The 17,588-nt window shown below is 39.8% G+C and overlaps 2 protein-coding genes across 5 annotated transcripts; both read left to right on the top strand.

Annotated features, from left to right (window-relative positions):
* The first annotated feature begins 358 nt into the window (after positions 1–358).
* On the top strand, positions 359–4,825 carry LOC146468202 (calumenin-B-like). Its single transcript, XM_085125157.1, has 8 exons — positions 359–575; positions 689–996; positions 1,763–1,953; positions 2,642–2,784; positions 3,175–3,235; positions 3,372–3,463; positions 3,674–3,766; positions 4,248–4,825. The coding sequence occupies exons 2-8, from the start codon at positions 845–847 to the stop codon at positions 4,347–4,349; spliced, it is 834 nt and encodes a 277-aa protein (XP_084981283.1). The 5' UTR covers positions 359–575; positions 689–844; the 3' UTR covers positions 4,350–4,825.
* Positions 4,826–4,958: 133 nt separating this feature from the next.
* Positions 4,959–17,027, top strand: LOC146468201 (calumenin-B-like). 4 transcript variants are annotated; one of them, XM_085125156.1, is made up of 8 exons: positions 4,959–5,699; positions 10,805–10,980; positions 11,100–11,295; positions 11,864–12,027; positions 12,571–12,631; positions 12,960–13,060; positions 13,816–13,908; positions 14,051–17,027. In XM_085125156.1, the coding sequence occupies exons 1-8, from the start codon at positions 5,630–5,632 to the stop codon at positions 14,147–14,149; spliced, it is 960 nt and encodes a 319-aa protein (XP_084981282.1). In that variant the 5' UTR covers positions 4,959–5,629; the 3' UTR covers positions 14,150–17,027. The 4 variants fall into 4 exon arrangements, with proteins under 4 accessions (XP_084981282.1, XP_084981281.1, XP_084981280.1 ...); XM_085125155.1 differs by lacking the exons at positions 10,805–10,980; positions 11,100–11,295; positions 11,864–12,027; ... (2 more) ...; positions 13,816–13,908; positions 14,051–17,027 and adding exons at positions 6,118–6,308; positions 6,641–6,774; positions 7,509–7,569; ... (1 more) ...; positions 8,628–8,720; positions 9,250–9,459 and having other exon boundaries at positions 4,959–5,799; XM_085125154.1 differs by lacking the exon at positions 4,959–5,699 and having other exon boundaries at positions 9,383–10,976; positions 11,096–11,295.
* Positions 17,028–17,588: the final 561 nt, after the last annotated feature.

The following is a 17,588-nucleotide window of genomic DNA, read 5'->3' as shown; positions in this document are numbered from 1 at the left end:
CTTACGACTGTGGCATGCGATTTCTAGAGCGCGCGCTGCTTGCGTCATGTAAAAATCGTACACAATTCTCGCCACTCAACATTGCCTTTACCTACGATTGTCGTAGGATTTTATTAAAATCCTGCGACATTTTTTGTGTTGTGTGCGTCTGGCGTAAGGATGTTGTAGGTTGATTTACACGACGCGATTCGTGTTGTAGGCATGGCGTAAGCGTGTCGCATGTGACAAATCGTAGGCAAAATCGTACCGTCTAAATCGCCGTTTAGAAGGAATTCCACCCTGTGAGAGAACCCCATCCCATCTAAAGGCACGACTTTTGTTGCACTTCATCTCTTTTTTTGTCGCGCAAGGCTTCAAAACTTCAAACCATACGTGTAAACCAAGTTCAATTTCTGTGCAATTTCGGCATGATATCGCTGTACGTTTTCTGAGAGTTCTTGCCAGTTTACCCCAAGTTTCAAACGTGTTTAAGAAGCCCTTGAGATATCACAGCGATAAATCGCGCTAAAATCGACGCTTGTCTCCACAACTTGAGTTCAACAAAAGTTCACAAAACTCGCATCCCCTAAAGAAAAGTTTGCAAAAACTTGCTGGGATCTCCTGCCAACAATATATATGTAAAATGCAGAAAACCTATTGATTGTATAAAGATTGGGGCAAATAAAAAATGAATGAAAATGAATGAAAGTACCAATTTCCGTTTCTAAAACCGGAAGCTAAGCTGAAGGTGTCTGTGTCACGCAACATTCAAACACAGATCTCGTTGTTTGTCTTTTCACTGTGCTTCTTGGGTTTCTTTGCCCAATATCTTCAGCAATTTAAGGGCTAAATCCTTTTCAGTAGAATGATATTATCTTCCTTAATTCTTTGCACTTGTATCTTGTATCCATGGCGGGGAATTTCAGCCAGTCTTCGAGGTAACGACAATATTCCAGACTTTGATTCCAAAGAACAGACGGCTCAATCTGACAAAGACAAAGAAAGGAACAGGCTAAGGTGAGTGAAAGCGTTGCCTCTTTAAAACAGAGCAAGGTCAAAGTAATAGAAAGATAAGTAGGCTCATCCCAGAGGCCTGCTGCTTGTAATTTTTGTGTATCACAAAGGGAAGTTATCATAAAATTATCCGACAGTTTAGAATGTCGGTTTCACTTGATGACGAGATTAAATGTTTTTCGTCGTACCGTAGACAAACATTTAGTGGTTCTCACGGCCAACTAGCTTCATTAAATGACCATTCTCTGGGAAATTTCCTTCGCTAATACGCAAGTATTCCAGAAAGCACATTTCCGGCCGCCTTTTGATTATAAGCGTTGTGTGACCATAAAAACACGCCACGAAAATTCCCGCGCAGATCACGTTGTGACGCGTGACACTTTAGCCTTCAGATAGGAACGAGGATCGGGTGAGATTTCTGTAATTTCTGTAATTTTGTTTGAGATCAAAAAATGTTAAGTCGCAATTCCAGCTCTAGCCTGCGAACGCAGACGTATTTCTGGCAGTCGCTTTTCTCCGCCGGAAGAGAGAAGCAACAGCCGGAAATACGTCTGCCTTCGCAGGCTATTCCAGCTCAAGCAGCCTGAGCAAGTAACTAGGACTATTGCATTTGTATATGTCCAAGGGTTGGGTAGTGTGGAAAGGGGCTGCGAGGTCTCGTTCTCATAATGCTCTGCAAAGAGTCATGAGGCGTGTGTCATATGTGTTGACACTATTTTTACACTCTGCTAATAGTTGTTGATTGCGGTGGTTTTCATGTTTCTTACAGGTCAGTTATTCCTCTTATAGACACTAACGGTGATGGCGTAATATCTGTCCAAGAACTTACCTCCCGAACTGATAGGAGCATGAAGGCTTTTTACAAACAAGAGGCCGACACACGGTTGGAGGGACTGGACACGAATAAAGACGGCCAGCTCACGTGGGAAGAGTATACGAAAAACGCTGAAAACAGAGCAGGTAAAACCACAGGCTCGTGTCCTGTCGCATGCCTTTTAATAACAAATAAAAGGACTTGATTCAAAATGTAATTGTTTTGGCGCTAGTGGTGCACACAGACGGAGTATTGAGCACTTTTTGAAGCTCTTTTTTAACATGTGTATTTTAAAGTTTCTTTTTTTTAATATCTTGGACAGCATTTATTTTTTCGCAGTGAAAGTTGTCACCTAATGTATGAGTCATAGGTCGTAACAGGGTTCGGGAACAGGCTGTCATAGTCAACTGGCCTTATGAAAATATCTTAAAATTCCGTATATAACCTGGGATTAGTTCAAAGGACGTTTTAAGGAGGTCATTTTCTAACGGGGCTTGTTTTGTGGAGAGTTTATCATCATGATTGGAGGGAACTTGACGTTTCAAATTATGTTAGGCTTAACAATAAAAACAGCTTGCAATACTAATAAAACACCCTAAAAAAGCCAACCGTAACAGTACCATAGGCTGATATTGGAGGGGATCTTTTATCGGAACTGAGGACCTATATGTCCTCTATTTTTACGGTGCATTTGAAATCACACTTGAAAATCTTCACATGAATTTGATTGAACCTGTAAGGGTGAGAGATCTTTGACTTATTTATCGTTCAACATTAACCACCGATTCTTTGTGAGTTTGTGATAGTTGATATTGTTTCATTGTTATTTCACAGGTTATACAGAGCAACAAAGAGGACGTGAAAAAAGAAGATTCGACCAAGCGGACGTCGACAAAGATGGCGGGCTGTCACGTGACGAGGTGATTTCTATGTTCCACCCTGAGGAAAGTCCGCACATGTTTGCAGTGATAGTTGAGGTACGATTTCTGTTTTTTCTTGTTGAAATATCCTTCTGGTCCCGGTTGTTCAAAGAGCGGAAAACTCTATCGGGTGTATAAATCGCTATCCAGCGGTATAAAGTTATCCACTCTTTGAACAACTGGGGCCTGCTGTATTTCTTAGATCTCATCCCCTTAGAAAACATACTACAGGCTTCTCCGCAGCTGTCACGCAACTTTTCTTTCCCACTAACAGCGCCTCTGTATAAACAGAGTCCGTTTTTTAGGGAAAATCATGGGCCGTGGGTCAATGATGGGTCCACAGTAAGTGGGTGTCCGTGTACAGCGGGGTTCCCTCGTACGGACACTTTTTTTTGGGTCAGACGTTGTCCTTAACAACGGATTAAACTCTCCTATAATTTATTGTAGGAATTCATGGAGTTCGTGGATAGCGACAAAGATGGTCATCTGTCTTTTGATGAGTACAAAGGTGAGGGAAATTTTATTGAATTTTGTAGCGTGGTTTACGTAGAACAATGTAGGATAAGAGCGATTTGACAGTTCCTCTTTCTAGAGAATAGTACACACTCTCTTAGATCGCAGTAATTGTGGACTTTTTCTTGTAGTGAAGACAGTGGATTCGGGCAACACGAACCGTCGGACCGCTGACGAATCTTTCAGAAAGCTGGATCAAGACCAAGATGGCAGACTTAACAAAGTTAGCATAATTTAAAGCACAAGTAGATACATCAGTAAAATGTCATTACTTTCAAGGTATAGTGTTATGAGACACGCACTGCCACACGCAGCTTTCATTCGATCTTTTAATTCCAGATTAGCATTAATCAGCTGTTTTAAACATCCAGCCTGGACGTCGTTAGTCTTTTTGCTGGTTAAACCAAGTTATTTTTTTTCTTTTTCCCTTTAGGAGGAAATGAAGGTATGGTTGTCGGTAATTAACACGTCTTCTCAGGCAAAGAATCAAGCACAGCGGCTTGTTAACATGGCGGACGACGACAAAGTAGGTATCATTAACACGCTAAAGTAAAGTAAATTCGAAAAGGCTTCAAACGCGATTAAAGCCGGTAAATTGTAATAATTGTTTACTTTAATTTAGCGTCATCCCAGAAGTGTAATAAGTTCGTTTGATCTATTCCGCTTTGAAAAATGAGAGAATAAAACGCTGCTCTTTTCTAACAAAGCCAAGGCTTGTCTTACGTCCTTTTTCCCGCGCTTGGCATCAGTTGCATGTTTTTCCTCTTTGGCAAAGGCAGGATTTTCCTTGGGTTGCATGTTTTCCCGCGCTTTGCACGGGTTGCACAATTTTCTCCCGCGCTTTGCACCGGTTGCACATTTTTCCCGCGCTTTCAGTGCACGGGTTGTATGTTTTGCTGCGAAATACGATTGGTCCATTGAGTTAGTTTCATGTCAAGATATGGCATCGCGGTACTTTAGTAGGTTAGTTTAATGTGAAACATTGTTTCTTTTCTTTGTATACACAGGATGGTGTTTTAAGCGAAGTGGAAATGTTAAACCACATGGAACTTTTCACAGCTGGAAGTAAAGGCTATCAGTCTGGGCAGACGATCAAGGACGAACTGTAAAGTATTTTGAAAACTTTTTTCTCGGCTTCGGCTTGTTATGAAACAACAAGATCGCTTTGTGTATCCGCCCACACATCACCTACAAATAATTAACAAATATGACGGAATACCTTGGCGTTGGCGGAAGAGTATTCTGCGACAAGCTGGGGTGGAATGTCTGAAATAAGCCAAACAGGCAATTCGCCAACAAGAAGGTTTGCGTGTACACATTTCAGTGGAAGAATCGTAACACGTTGACTGGGAAGACTGGTTTTGCCATCGAAGGCAGGCTATTTTAGCCAGAAGTTGCTAAGAAAATGACTTTCGGAGTTCACGCATGTTTTTGTTGTGTTTTTCCGCTACATCTGCTGGCCGGAGAGTTCGTAGACTCTCGTTGACTCTTGCTACGAGATAGTTGGTCAAAGTTATTCAGTGATAACTTGAACGAAACTTTCGAAAACTTACATAACAAATATTAAATGATATTCGTTCGCTTGTTTGTTTGTTTGTTTTTTCATGAGCTCTTTTTCGTGCCGTCACGATTCACTGACCAGCTTGGTTGTAAAACCCAAAAGCTATTGAAATACCCATGGAGTGAAATTAAATATTCACCCAAGATACCAAATCAAGGGTTCTTAATGAGCTATCATCGTCAACAAATTTGCCGGCAATTTTAGAAGCACTTAACGACCCTTGTTGTCAGATTTAGCTTGTTTGATGTTATACGCATAATCAAATATTCAAGTAATTTTCCTGTTGAAACGGTAGGCTGGTTAATGTATTGTTTTCATACAATGTTATATTGGAATGGATCACCGGGTGGGTTCTCTACTGATTAAGCGATTATCGTATTTACAATATACGTTTATGTTATAGCATGCAATATGCTGAGTAAAATATACTTCATATATCATATTTCTGTTAACTATAGTTAGGGGAAGACTCTTCAGTTTAATTTTAAGTTTTGTACAGGAACACTTCTTGCGGAATGCGTGGTCAAGTTTGCAAATACGTGACTCAAGCGAAGCATTTGACGTAAGTAAAGGCCGGCTTTATATTGTGGTCACGGTCATCGTTTTATTGTAAATCAACGTTTGACGACATTGCATATATTGCCGCGGTAGAATGCACTTCAGCCGATACTTTAAGCAACGTGGCTAAACAAGAACGAGTATCGCGTCTTTTTAAATTACGATCGTTCGCACAAGTTCGCCTGGCTTATTGACTTGTAAATTGTCATTCGTCAGTGCTATACGCTCTCTTTGCAGCTAAGACGAACTTGCTTGAGCTTGCAGTCGAAAATGTTACGTGATTTTGGCATAGTTTGTATTGCCTTGCTCTGTGTTTGTATCTTACAAGTTCATGCGGGTTGTCCTTTTGCCGCCAATTCACCAGCTCTACCCAAACAGAAAACCGCAAAAAAACCAGCTTCTAACAAGACAGTAGAAGAAATCTTAAAGGAGAGACTTCGGTAAGTAATTATGAAAATAACTTCGTATATATTCTTTAGTTTCCATGTACCAATGCCTTTAAATTGTAAGGAAATTTACAAAATCAATGTCGTGAAAGAGATGTCTATATATCAGTATTTAATTGTTTATTTGTTTGTTTATACGGTGTTGAATCGCTCAGTCCTATTTTACTTTTGTGTACAATTTTTCGGTTGTGCTGTCTTCAAGAAAACTTAAGCTCTTAGTTTTACTATTTCCTTTAAGCCTTTACAAGCGAAGCTCTACCATTCCAGTTGGCCTCAAATTTAAAAGTTGTTCTTACTTGTTACGTGTTACAGGAAAATTGTTCCACTCACAGATAAAGACAAGGACGGCAAATCGTCAGTTGAGGAGCTCACAGTCTGGACCCAAGAAGCATTGTCGTCTGCTTACAAAGACGAGGCTGAAGTTCGATTGAAGAAGCTGGACAAGGATGAAGACGGCAAGATATCATGGGAAGAATATCGACGGAGTAAAGAGGACATTGGAGGTAATCAACAAACTCGCCCCCAGTGTCTTTTGGTCGTTGAAATCCAATATGGCCACCAGTGCTAAGAACGTGTTGCCGCTTCCTCCCTCCCTTCCCCCACACCTCCGTCTAGCCAGTCTTCTTGGCGACGCAAAAAATATTGCGTCGCTAGCGTCTGATGAAAATCGCGCAGGTCACCACCTTCACACAGATGGAAAATTAAATATTCTCGCTTCAAAGTAGGGGCCTGATGCGATTTTGATTTTGTCCCCTTCTAAGATGAGGACAACATCGCCCTTTTTACTGCGTCTTAAGCTTGTTCGTGCTAAGTGCCGCTTGTCCTCTTTTCACAGCCGTCACTGAAGAACAAAAGAAAAGAAGATTTAATCTCGCAGATGCAGATGAAGATGGTGGACTGACGCAAGACGAAATGGTTTCCATGTTCCACCCGGAGGAAAAGCCACACATGTTTGATGTTGTTGTTGATGTACGAGTTTGTTCCCTTTCTTTTAATTTTCCCAACTGTCAGTAGTCAACCTCGTTCCCAGGCCTTGCCAATTTACAACGAAAGAGCCCTGGGAACGAGATTGGTCAGTAGTGTTTATTTTTCGTTTTCCTACCATTAAATTGCACCACCCAGCTACTGCAAAGGGAGAGGCACTACCCAGATCAGGTTAGTGCCTCAGAAGTTCCATGCATGATTCAATCAATCCGAACACGCAATCGCCGTGGAATGTTTCTGTCTGCCATTCCTCAATCATCTTCAGGGTTCTTGTGACGTCACAACAAGACATCTAGCGTCATTTTTTCCTCAACTTAAGTTAGCTTATTATGGAAATTTTTTGCCAATGAGTAATTTTACAAGGGTGTTGAGTATCGCGAAAATTTCCTGCAGTAGAGTATCCCAAGAATTCATTCGACATCGAATGAGTTTATTGTATCCAGACGGCACTGAGCATGCTCATTCACGTGAGTAGCAGCGGTCGCTTCGTTCCCCGATTCTTTCTTAAGAGAGGCTCTGGGAACGACGTTGTGTCGACGAGGCCTCGATTTATCCGTAAACTCGCCTCACTCGCGGCTGGCAAATTGCAGGTCCGCCCAAGATTCTGGTGCGAATACATGATCCGCTAAGAGAGCGTGCTTGCTTGCGAGTTTTACTGAAGAAAAAGATATGATGTTTATCGATTCTTAATCTTATGTTATTATAATTTGTTTTAATAGGAATATTTGGAGATGGGTGATAGCGACAAAGATGGATTTATATCATTGGATGAGTATAAAAGTAGGTACAGAAACATGTTAATGTAGCTAAACGGAAGATGTATAGATGGGCAGAACAGTCCAAAACTTGAAGTGAAGACAAACAGGGAAAAACGTATAAATGAATGCTAATTACGCAATCAAGTAATCGATGCAAATTATCAATAGACCAGTCAAGGACGCAAGAAACTTGCAACAGATGCCAAGCGCGGGAAACCTTGCAATCGGTGCCAAGCGCGGGAAAACATGCAACTGGTGCCAAGCGCGGGAAACCTTGCAATCGGTACCAAGCGCGGGAAAACCTGCAATCGTTACCAAGCGTGGGAAACCTTGCAATTGGTACTAAGCGCGGGAAAACATGCAACTGGTAACAAGCGCGAGAAAACCTGCAATCGTTACCAAGCGTGGGAAACCTTGCAATCGGTGCTAAGCGCGGGAAAACATGCAACTGGTGCCAAGCGCAGGAAAACATGCAACCGGTGCCAAGCGTAGGGAAAGGCGCAACCGCTTCCACGGAAAACTAAAAGAAGAAAACGTACAACTGGTACCAAGACCGGGAAAACGCGCCAAATAACGATCGTGTGAAAGAGAAACTCCATTCAAGAGTATAAATGAGATAAGTTATTTTCATTGAGGTTATACAACGAAAAATTGTTTTTGTTCTTTATAGATAAGATGGTAAAGAAGGGCAAAGCGAATCAAAAAGTTTACAAAAGGTTTTTCGCTCAACAAGATAAAGATCAGGATGGAAAAATTAGCAGAGTGAGTTAATCTTCACATTTAATACGAAGTTATTTATACTGCCACATTTGAACCATGACGCCCTATTTTTGTCGGAATATACTAGACTGAGGAGCATAACATTTCTGCCATATTACTGGTTCTAAAATTGTCTGAAGCTCCTTGTCAAACGAATACAGGATGAGTAGAATTGAAGTTACTTATGTTTAGAGTACAAAGCAATAAGCCTAAACTAATTAAACTACCTTAAAATATTCTGAATGTAAAATGAAGTGTGAGCATTATTGGTCGTTGCTCTGTGAACTTGACAGAACTTTTATGTTCTATTCGCAAATACAGGACGAGATAAAACAGTGGCTGGAGTCAATGAACACCGCTTCTCAGGCCAAAAGTCAAGCAAAGATGCTTGTTGAGAAGGCCGATGATAACAAGGTAGGAGCTTATAAAAACAGAGCAACAGGTTCTTGAGTATGGTTTGCTGTGAGATACAAGTTGATATCTATATTATACTTGAGGTATTAAGGTGAAATTTGGCAGTCTCTATATGTTTGCTATTCGTGAAGAGCAACCCCTCTCCCAGATGGTATGCTGGTCCACCCCCAGGGTTTCCCCCAGCATTTTATTAGGCCCGCTTAGCAGGCCTCGCTTGTCCCCGAGAGGCTGTGGGGTAAGAGGAACGACACGAAGGCAGGGCGTATGGTCTAAAACTTCCGTGGTCTTCTCGGGTCCGAGAGGTATTGTTCTTTACATCGTGCGCATAAAATCATGAGTTTTTCGGTCCAGAAATGCCTCCTGGATTTCTGAGAAATGCACCACCTGGCTCGAATCTTCAACCAATGCTGAGTGAATGTGCAATAAATAAATAAACAGACTAACGACTCAACCGTCTCTAAAGTTAGCAGACTTAATATTGCCTGAATAAATTATTTTTTAACGAGATAATGTTTCTTTCATTTCGCAGGATGGCTTGTTAAATGAAGAGGAAGTAATGAATCACGTGAGCCTGTTCAAAGTTAAAAACTCTGAAAAACAACAAACCAGCAAGAAAGCAACCAAAGATGAACTGTGACAATGGACACTACACAGATCTTTTCTTTACAATTAAAACTTACTTTATTCCATGTTATTTTAGTCTGCAACGTATAAAATAAACTAGAACATTTTTCCTGGCTTTAGTTTGTGGAATTTTTTTGATTTTTTTAAAAAGGAAACTGAAAGTATTTTATGTTGTTCGTCTGCCCATCTTGTTTCCTGAATATCGACTTATTCACTGGCTAAAGTTCTCCGCTCTTTGAACATCCAATACTTGACTGATGCACCCGATACTCGTTTTCATTCATGATCAGTCTGCTCTCCGATGACGTTAGACCGCATGCCCAGCGGGTAAGAGTGGCACTTTTACTTAATCCATAAAGGTCAAACCACGTCAGGCCGAATGTTTCATTATTAACATGGAAACGAGAGTTTGAGGTGCTTACATGCCTCTCTAAATTATTATATTTTTTGCCGACGACTTTTTTCTCCATATGTCCGTTGCAGTTGAACACACGTTTTGTATTCAGCTTGTTTTTAAAACCGGCAATGGAACTTTGATTTTAGTGGAATGCCTTTGAGGATGATGTGTTTTTTTACAAAACAGCACTTTCGTTTTGTCCTTTGAGAAATCCTTACTGTTTTACACTGATTTACGCGCCAATTCGCGGTATTACTGTCTTCATGTTACACTCCTGTCAGATCACTTAGATGGTGCTGGATTTAAATTAAAGCTTTACATATTGCTATAAGTACTTAATGACCCTTGCGGTCACATTTAAACCCCCTGATGCTAAACACACACAATCAAATATTACTTCTGTTTAAATATAGTTTTAAAACGTAACGCTTCACTGAGTAACTTACCGTGCAAGCGTATAGTGTGATATTGGAACGATTGTTTGGTTTCGATTTACAGTTACGGTTTGTGAAAAACTGAACACGCAAGACGCCACGAAAAAGCAAGGCTGAGCTAATAAAAGGAAATTTTTTTTGAAATTGGAATAAGTCACTTTTTCTCGAACGTGATCTTGTGCCGCCGATGAAACCACCCCAGAATTGCTGGTAAGGAACCGCCTTGCAGTTCACGAGTGCGTCTGTGAATCTTTGTACGGAGTCTTTTAACGATGACAGGATCGATAAATTGCCAAAAGTTTTGATGAGTTTGTACTTTCGTCACGGAGATATTTAGTTCACTGCAGAAATATTATTCCGTGCCAAGTGGGGGTTTATAATGATAGACAACGTGGCAAATACACGCTAGAGTGAACATTAGCCAATATTCAAAGCAACGTGGCTTAACACGATAGAAAACCGTGTACTGTATAAATTCCAGTCCAGAAATCGCAGTGACTCGACATAAACTTGTCAGTCATTCGTCCTGCCTTGTCTTTCCCAGTGACGCTTGCCTCCGGTTGAATCCAAGATGTCTCGAGTATTGAATGTCCTTTGTATAGTAACGTTATGTGCTTGTATTTTAAAAGTACGCGCAAGCCGTCTGAAATATCCCGAGTTCCATGACGACGATTTGTCGAGAATGAAGCATTACGAAGACGATATACATAACCCAGAATATGACCATGAAGCTTTCCTCGGGCCACAAGAAGCACAGAAATGGGAGAAATTGCCTACTGATGAAGTTAAACAAAAGTTAAGGCAAGTGGCTTTGGAATTTCATGCATTGCTTTTTTTATCACCGATGTTTAGATTAATGTTCATTGTTATCTTTATAGCTGTCTTAGGCTTCACATTAATCTATCTTTTTCCCTAAACAGGGAGCTGTATCCTAAAATAGACGTCAACAAAGACAAGAAAGTGTCCATAGACGAACTTTATGAGTGGATTGAGCAACACATGAGAAAACACGTGCTACGTGGAGCTGACATCAAAATGAGAGACATGGACACCAACAAGGACGGCAAGGTATCATGGGAAGAGTTCAAACAAGTGGAATTTCACCCGTCCATTGAGGAAGGTTAGGAAATAGTGATGCTAGTAATAGTAATGACTTCCTCTGTAGCATAGTAAGGATTTAGTATTGAAACTATTAATTGTTTTACTGTTATTTGTTATCTGTTATTGAGTAATGCTGTCGTTGTAACTAGATGAGCATGACGTTAATCATTGCGGTCATAAGTTTGTTATCTTATGTAAATTCTTAGTTTTTGTTTTGTCGTTAATAGAACTTATGAAATCTCACTACACCACTACCCAGGTATCTGGGGGCGCGTTGATAGTACTACAGGAACGTTCTGCTCAGTAGCTTTCAAATGATCACATTTAAGGATTTCACCTGTCCACAGAATCAATAATTTGAACCACATCATGAAGCACACTAAACAGTATCACAGGAAAGAACTTCTAATATAATAGTTTCCATTTAGCTGTTCGTGTCTTATGTAATCTACGGACTCAAAAATGAGAACTACATTATTTAAATCAAAGGTAGTTTCACCCTATAAACAAGACTTTTTTGCCTTACAAATTTTATTAATTCAATTAATTACGTTTATTTAACATCAGTGATTGTACCCCCATTACAGGTTTGTCCCAACAGACCCTCAGAGAATTGAGGGAAATTCAATCACGTGAGAAAAGGAAGTTTGATTTTGCTGACACTGACAGCGATGGCCAACTATCACGTGAGGAGCTCACTCTCTTCCTACACCCAGAGGAGTCAAAACGAATGACCTCATACCTTGTCCAGGTAATGATCACGTCTTTAAGGAACCTCGACTGTTGCAACAGATTGACAATAAATTGTTGGAAATAAAGACTGAATTCTAATCATCTCTTACAAAGTGGAAAGAACCATAACGAACATTTAAATTTCCAACGCCACCATTTTTTTTATTTTATGACGTCATGGTTGGCGCTTCTGCCAAAAAAAACCACATGACGTCATATGGAAACCATATGACGTCATAAAATCGAAAATGGACGCGCGCAGGAAATTTAAAAGCTGAAATAAACGATAATTATATTCTGTTTCGTCTGATACCGAAATATTAGTTCATGAAAAAACTTTCAAATTAGACAGTATTTCCAGCAGTTTAGAGACGGGATCAGCTATTTGATTCTGTAATTGCATTACACCCCAAATTTCAACAGAAAAGCAGCGCAATGTACCTTTTTCTCAAAAGTTAAACTATCTTATCTTACATCGTAATATTGCCAAGTATTTCATGGTTTTATCGCACTCATTAAACTTTTGTTTATATTGATAACGTGTACTGTTTTGATGTAACAGGAAAACCTGGATGTGTTTGATACGAATAAGGATGGAAAAGTGTCTCTTCAGGAATACCTCGGTATGTTGAGATGAAGCTGTTTGCATTAAATGAGCTTAATAATGTCTCATTTCTCTCTTCATATCATTGTGATGGTGGAAAAGAAATTGGCGCCCTTTTCTTACATAACCCTTCCTCAAGGGAGTTTGGGAGAATTCGGAAGTATATGTGGAACATGTGAACCTTCGCCAGTGGTTTGCGTCTACATAAACTTCTAAATTCTCTTAAACTCTGTTTTGCGCGCCAGTTTCTTTTTCTCGTTCTTTGTCGCATTAGCAGTATTGTTATAGTTGTTTTTAAACTAGAGCACATCATGCTTGTATTTGACCGTTTCGTCTCACCACAACAGGTGATAAAACAGGCAAGTCAGCGGATCCACAAACCAAACAAGGCTTGTCAAGAAGCTTTAACAAAGAGCTGGACTTAAACCACGACGGGTACCTTAACCTGGTACGTCGCTTCGTAATCACTTTGTTATAGATTTTGTTTTTGTCACCCGGGGAGGGATCAGGGATAAAGAAGCTATCTGAGAGATAACGGAAATTTTATATATTTTATTTCGTCACAAAAAATTACAGAGATATCTATATCTGAAAGATGAATGCGGGGACATGCCTGGGAACAATTACGAAATAAACTGGTCTTCTGTTGCTTGTCGTAAAACCAAAACCAAAGTCATTACTTTAACCAATCACAGCAGACGCAAACAGCAAAGTAAACTAAAACAAACACAATTGGGTTTGCTCTTAAAATAACATGCCAGCGAGGTGAAAGAGACAATACAATGGATAATGATCCAGTTGCTTTGTTTATAAGTTAAACCGCTGAAAACCGTAATGATAACTACTAGAAGACTGTGTCGGAGTTTGTTTTTGTTTTCGTTTTTCTTTTTTTTTTTAACTCATCACGGAGCGGAGTAAAGCAAAACCAAACGAATGCGAAATACGTTTGACACTCAATTGACAACGCGGATTAAACGCATAGCAACAGGATGTTCTGTCAAATCCTCCTCTCCCCCACCCCCATAGTTAACATGGATTGTTACTACCACCAACCCCGTCTTTTTTCTTTTCCTTTTTTTTTTTCTTTTTTGTTGGCAAATCAAAACAAAAACATGACTAGTTATGGTACGTTAGTCGGAGGTCATTTTGAGATAGGGCTCGGTGAAAGGAACCTTATTAATATTGTTATGTGCGCTCCTTTAGGAAGAGATCCAGCATTGGATCCTTCCCGGGATGGATAACGACCCTATCCAGTCTGAAGCAAATCATCTCATGAAACTCGGCGATGATAACAAGGTAATGAAAAGCTTGATTGGCACCTGTCAGTCTCATTTATTGAAATATAGAAGGCTTCCTTAATTTGAATCTTATCACTGATATTGGATATGTGCACGCTTATTGCAAGTTTAACTTTTCACTGTTCGTTCTCTCTCTACAGGATAAGTTTCTATCCCAAGATGAACTTGTCAGGCACTATCGTGACTTTGCTGGAAGCCGTGTGACCAAATACGGAGACCTGCTGAAAGAAGAGTTATAAGAAATACACAGTGTGAAAAACTTAGAATTTCTTTTGAACAATTTTACAGTTTTGCCTATTTTCGTGAATCGCGTTGTACAGAAATCGAACCGTCAGCCTTTGCCATTTGACTTTTGGATAGGACTAAACTCTAGATAATAATTACTATCACTGTACATGTCTGAAGACAGTAGCTGTCCACTTTGTCTTGTAAAGTTAGTTTTGCAGCTTTGAGTACTTTAAAGAATCAAGTGTTTTTCAAACAACTTCGAATTAAAACGTTTGTCTGTAGGCCTCTGGGTTGTATTACTATATAATCGTCAACCCAGATCTGAAAGTGTCAGTCGAGGTTAAAATAATTTATCAGAAGACTGACGCGAGAGGTTAAATGAGTATTTTACATGCAATGGTGTGAGTAAATCTTTTTTTTTGGTCAGTGACTCTTACTATTTTTGACCAGAAGTTTCTGTCTGTTAACAAACCTTCATCATTATTGCTCAGCATGTTTTATTGAATTTTGGAGGCGGACGCAATATTTGATGTGGCGACGTCATTTCCTCAACTTCAACATGTTTGCGTTATTCCTGTGTCTTTGGTTTTCCGTCAAACGTAGTTAATTTATTTTGACGCAAGCTGAGAACTACAAATTCTTGGGCAATTAAATATAAATTGTTGATGACTCTTTCGTGCAAAGCAACTTTTAAAACAGGAGTGAATTATTTGTAGCTAATTCCCTCTTGCTGAAATAAATATCCAGTCCTTGAATGCTTCTGATCTGATTTCTCTCTCTAAACTGTGCAAGACCAGTCAGATTTGGGAAGCGCTTTCCATTGTCAATTTCACCTTCATGTGACGTGTCATATACCTTTTATATCGGCCCCCTGCTCCCTTGAGATACAGTGTGTGCAGAAATGCACGCTAATGAGATGCATGAACTGTATGATAGACATCACAAAGTGTCCCCTTCATACATATCTTTATTTGGTAAGGCAGGTTAAAAAGGTCGCAACCAGAGGCTGATGTGGACTTGCTATATACAGTTAGGCTAAAAACGATTAGAAATGAGAAGAAAACTAAATTTAAAATTTAAAAAAAGCTGTTTACAGAAATTTCCGCACTTTGTCGACCGCACATTTTATTTCCGCACTTTGTCGACCGCAGGGGTGTGCAGCTCACGTCATAGTCATCCCTATACATACAACTTGTGGTCATACCTCTGTCGTCCTTTCGTGGGAAATCAGTCTCGGAAATGCATCAGCAAGATCTCATCGGGTTTCCTCTGTCCAAGCACCATGCCGGCAAACACTGAGCCTGCTTGAAGTCGCAAAGGCTTGGTGATTGCGAAAACTGACAGAAAACCTAGTTCTTAGGCTTTTTCATCCAATCTGTAACACCAAAGTTGCTGAAGAACTGAATTATTTGCGTGACAAGCCCTTAATTAATTGTGTTATATTCTTTGTGGCAGTAACGGTTTTCCCAGCCTGGAAATTGCGTGACGAAATGCGTAGGAGGATACGTTTTTCCGGACACTACGGGAAAATTCATCAGTGACGTATGTCATATTTTCTTCTTGTTATCTGTCCACTGTTCCAATTACATTAGAGTTATTTCATTTTTTAGTTTTATCTTAACAAATGAGTAGGATAAATAGCATTGTCGCTATAAGGAAAAGATATTTCAGATATTTACTTACTGTTTGAAAAGATCGATTATCCGTCAAACATGATAATGTGACGCAGTGAGACGGAAACCGAATACTGTATACTGGCCTATAAATGACGCCCGTCTCGATTCATCGCCAGTATACACTCAGTGAGTTTTCTACAGTTCTCCGGCAATCTGGTCTCTTTCCTCTTGTTACGAAATGGGCGATTCTTCTTATGTCCTCTCCAAGGAACTGAAAGAGCATGACAAACAGCCGTCGTGTAAACTTTGTAACAGAGAAGACGGCAACAGTGTTAAAATACTCAACTGTTTACACGAGTTCTGCGAAGCGTGTCTTAAAAAGTTCGTGGTCGAAAGGTCTGTGATTTGTCCTCAGTGTGGCAAAAGAATGCTCCTTGGCGATCAGGAAATTGATGATTTGCCATCTCATGTTTTCTACGAACAGGTGAAAGACATCAAAAAATGTGATCTGTGGATAAAGCAGCGAAGGGGCGCTTTCTGTTTTGAGATGTGAACAATGCAGTGTGTGACCCATGCACTGATGCCACTAACAGTGTATAAACGTATTTGAAAGAATATGCATAAGCTATATCGAGACTCAGAAATGACCGGCATATTTCACTGCAGTGAAAGAAGGAATTGTTTCTGGCTTTCTTTGCTTTAATGCAACCTTGCCAAGTATGAAGCAAGCAAATACAAGTAGCTGGTCAAGCTCAACTGAACTCAATCAGGAACAAAGAATAATGTGTAAATTGAAAAGAATGTGCTGGTGGATATCGCCGAGTCGTCTGTAGCTTAGAATACTTTCTACTCTGGATGCTTTTTTCTTCTTTATCATGTACTTTCTAGTTATACTTCAGTCGATTTTATTTGTAATGTGTAAGCACAGAAACCGTAAAGAAAAACGGTACTAAATAGACAAACCAAGCCTAGTAATTTAACATCTCTGTCGTTCATTGTTAAATAATTATATTGACTATATTACACAGCGTGTTGGTAAAGATAAGTTTCATATAGAGAATATCTTTCGACAAGTCACTTGAACACGCGAAATTGATTTGTCTGATGTATAAAGGCAGTTATAGAACGTATATAGAATGTATCAAGTACAAGAAGCTAACTAAATTTATTCGAAAGTAGTTTTGTTTTATTAATTGTCTAGACATATTGAGGATCAAGGGCTACTGTTTATGTACTTTAACGGCGATTTAATCAAACAGAATTGAATAACGAACTAGTTTCTTTTGTTTGGAGTGCAACATCAATGTGGCGGGATTCGGGATACTTAAACAGCTAGCGCTCGATAGGGCGGATACTCCGGAATAAAAATAGAAAGACTGGGATGGAAAGCTCCATGAGCTCTCCCTTTGTGGACGGAAAGCGAGAAAAGTTTTGAAAACAGGATTGAAATTATTATTATTATTAGGAAACTAAAGAAAGGAACTAGCACTATGGTCATATTATGCCATAATGAGTGGGGCTTATGACTAACGCGGATGCATGTAGTGAAGAATAAGCTCCTTTCGGATCTGACCAATTAAGTTCGTTCCTACTCGCTCGACTTTACATGCTGAAACTCTGAGGGACATGCTTTACACATTACCAATTGGATAAATAGTCAAAGCTGCCTGAGATCAGAAACCTAATTGCCGTCAACTTTTTTACACCGTCCAACAAGTTAGCTATAACCATATTTACAGCCAGGAACATCTGAAAAATAATCTCTTGTCTACGTGTAGCAATTCTTTGCCAAGGAATTCAAAAGAAGCCCTAATGCACAGGATGAGTTGTAACG

Source organism: Pavona decussata, unplaced genomic scaffold (genome assembly GCF_977016875.1).
Source record: "Pavona decussata unplaced genomic scaffold, jaPavDecu1.1 SCAFFOLD_133, whole genome shotgun sequence".
In the NCBI taxonomy this organism is placed as follows: Eukaryota; Metazoa; Cnidaria; class Anthozoa; order Scleractinia; family Agariciidae; genus Pavona; species Pavona decussata.
This window is presented reverse-complemented; position numbering and strand designations above follow the sequence as displayed.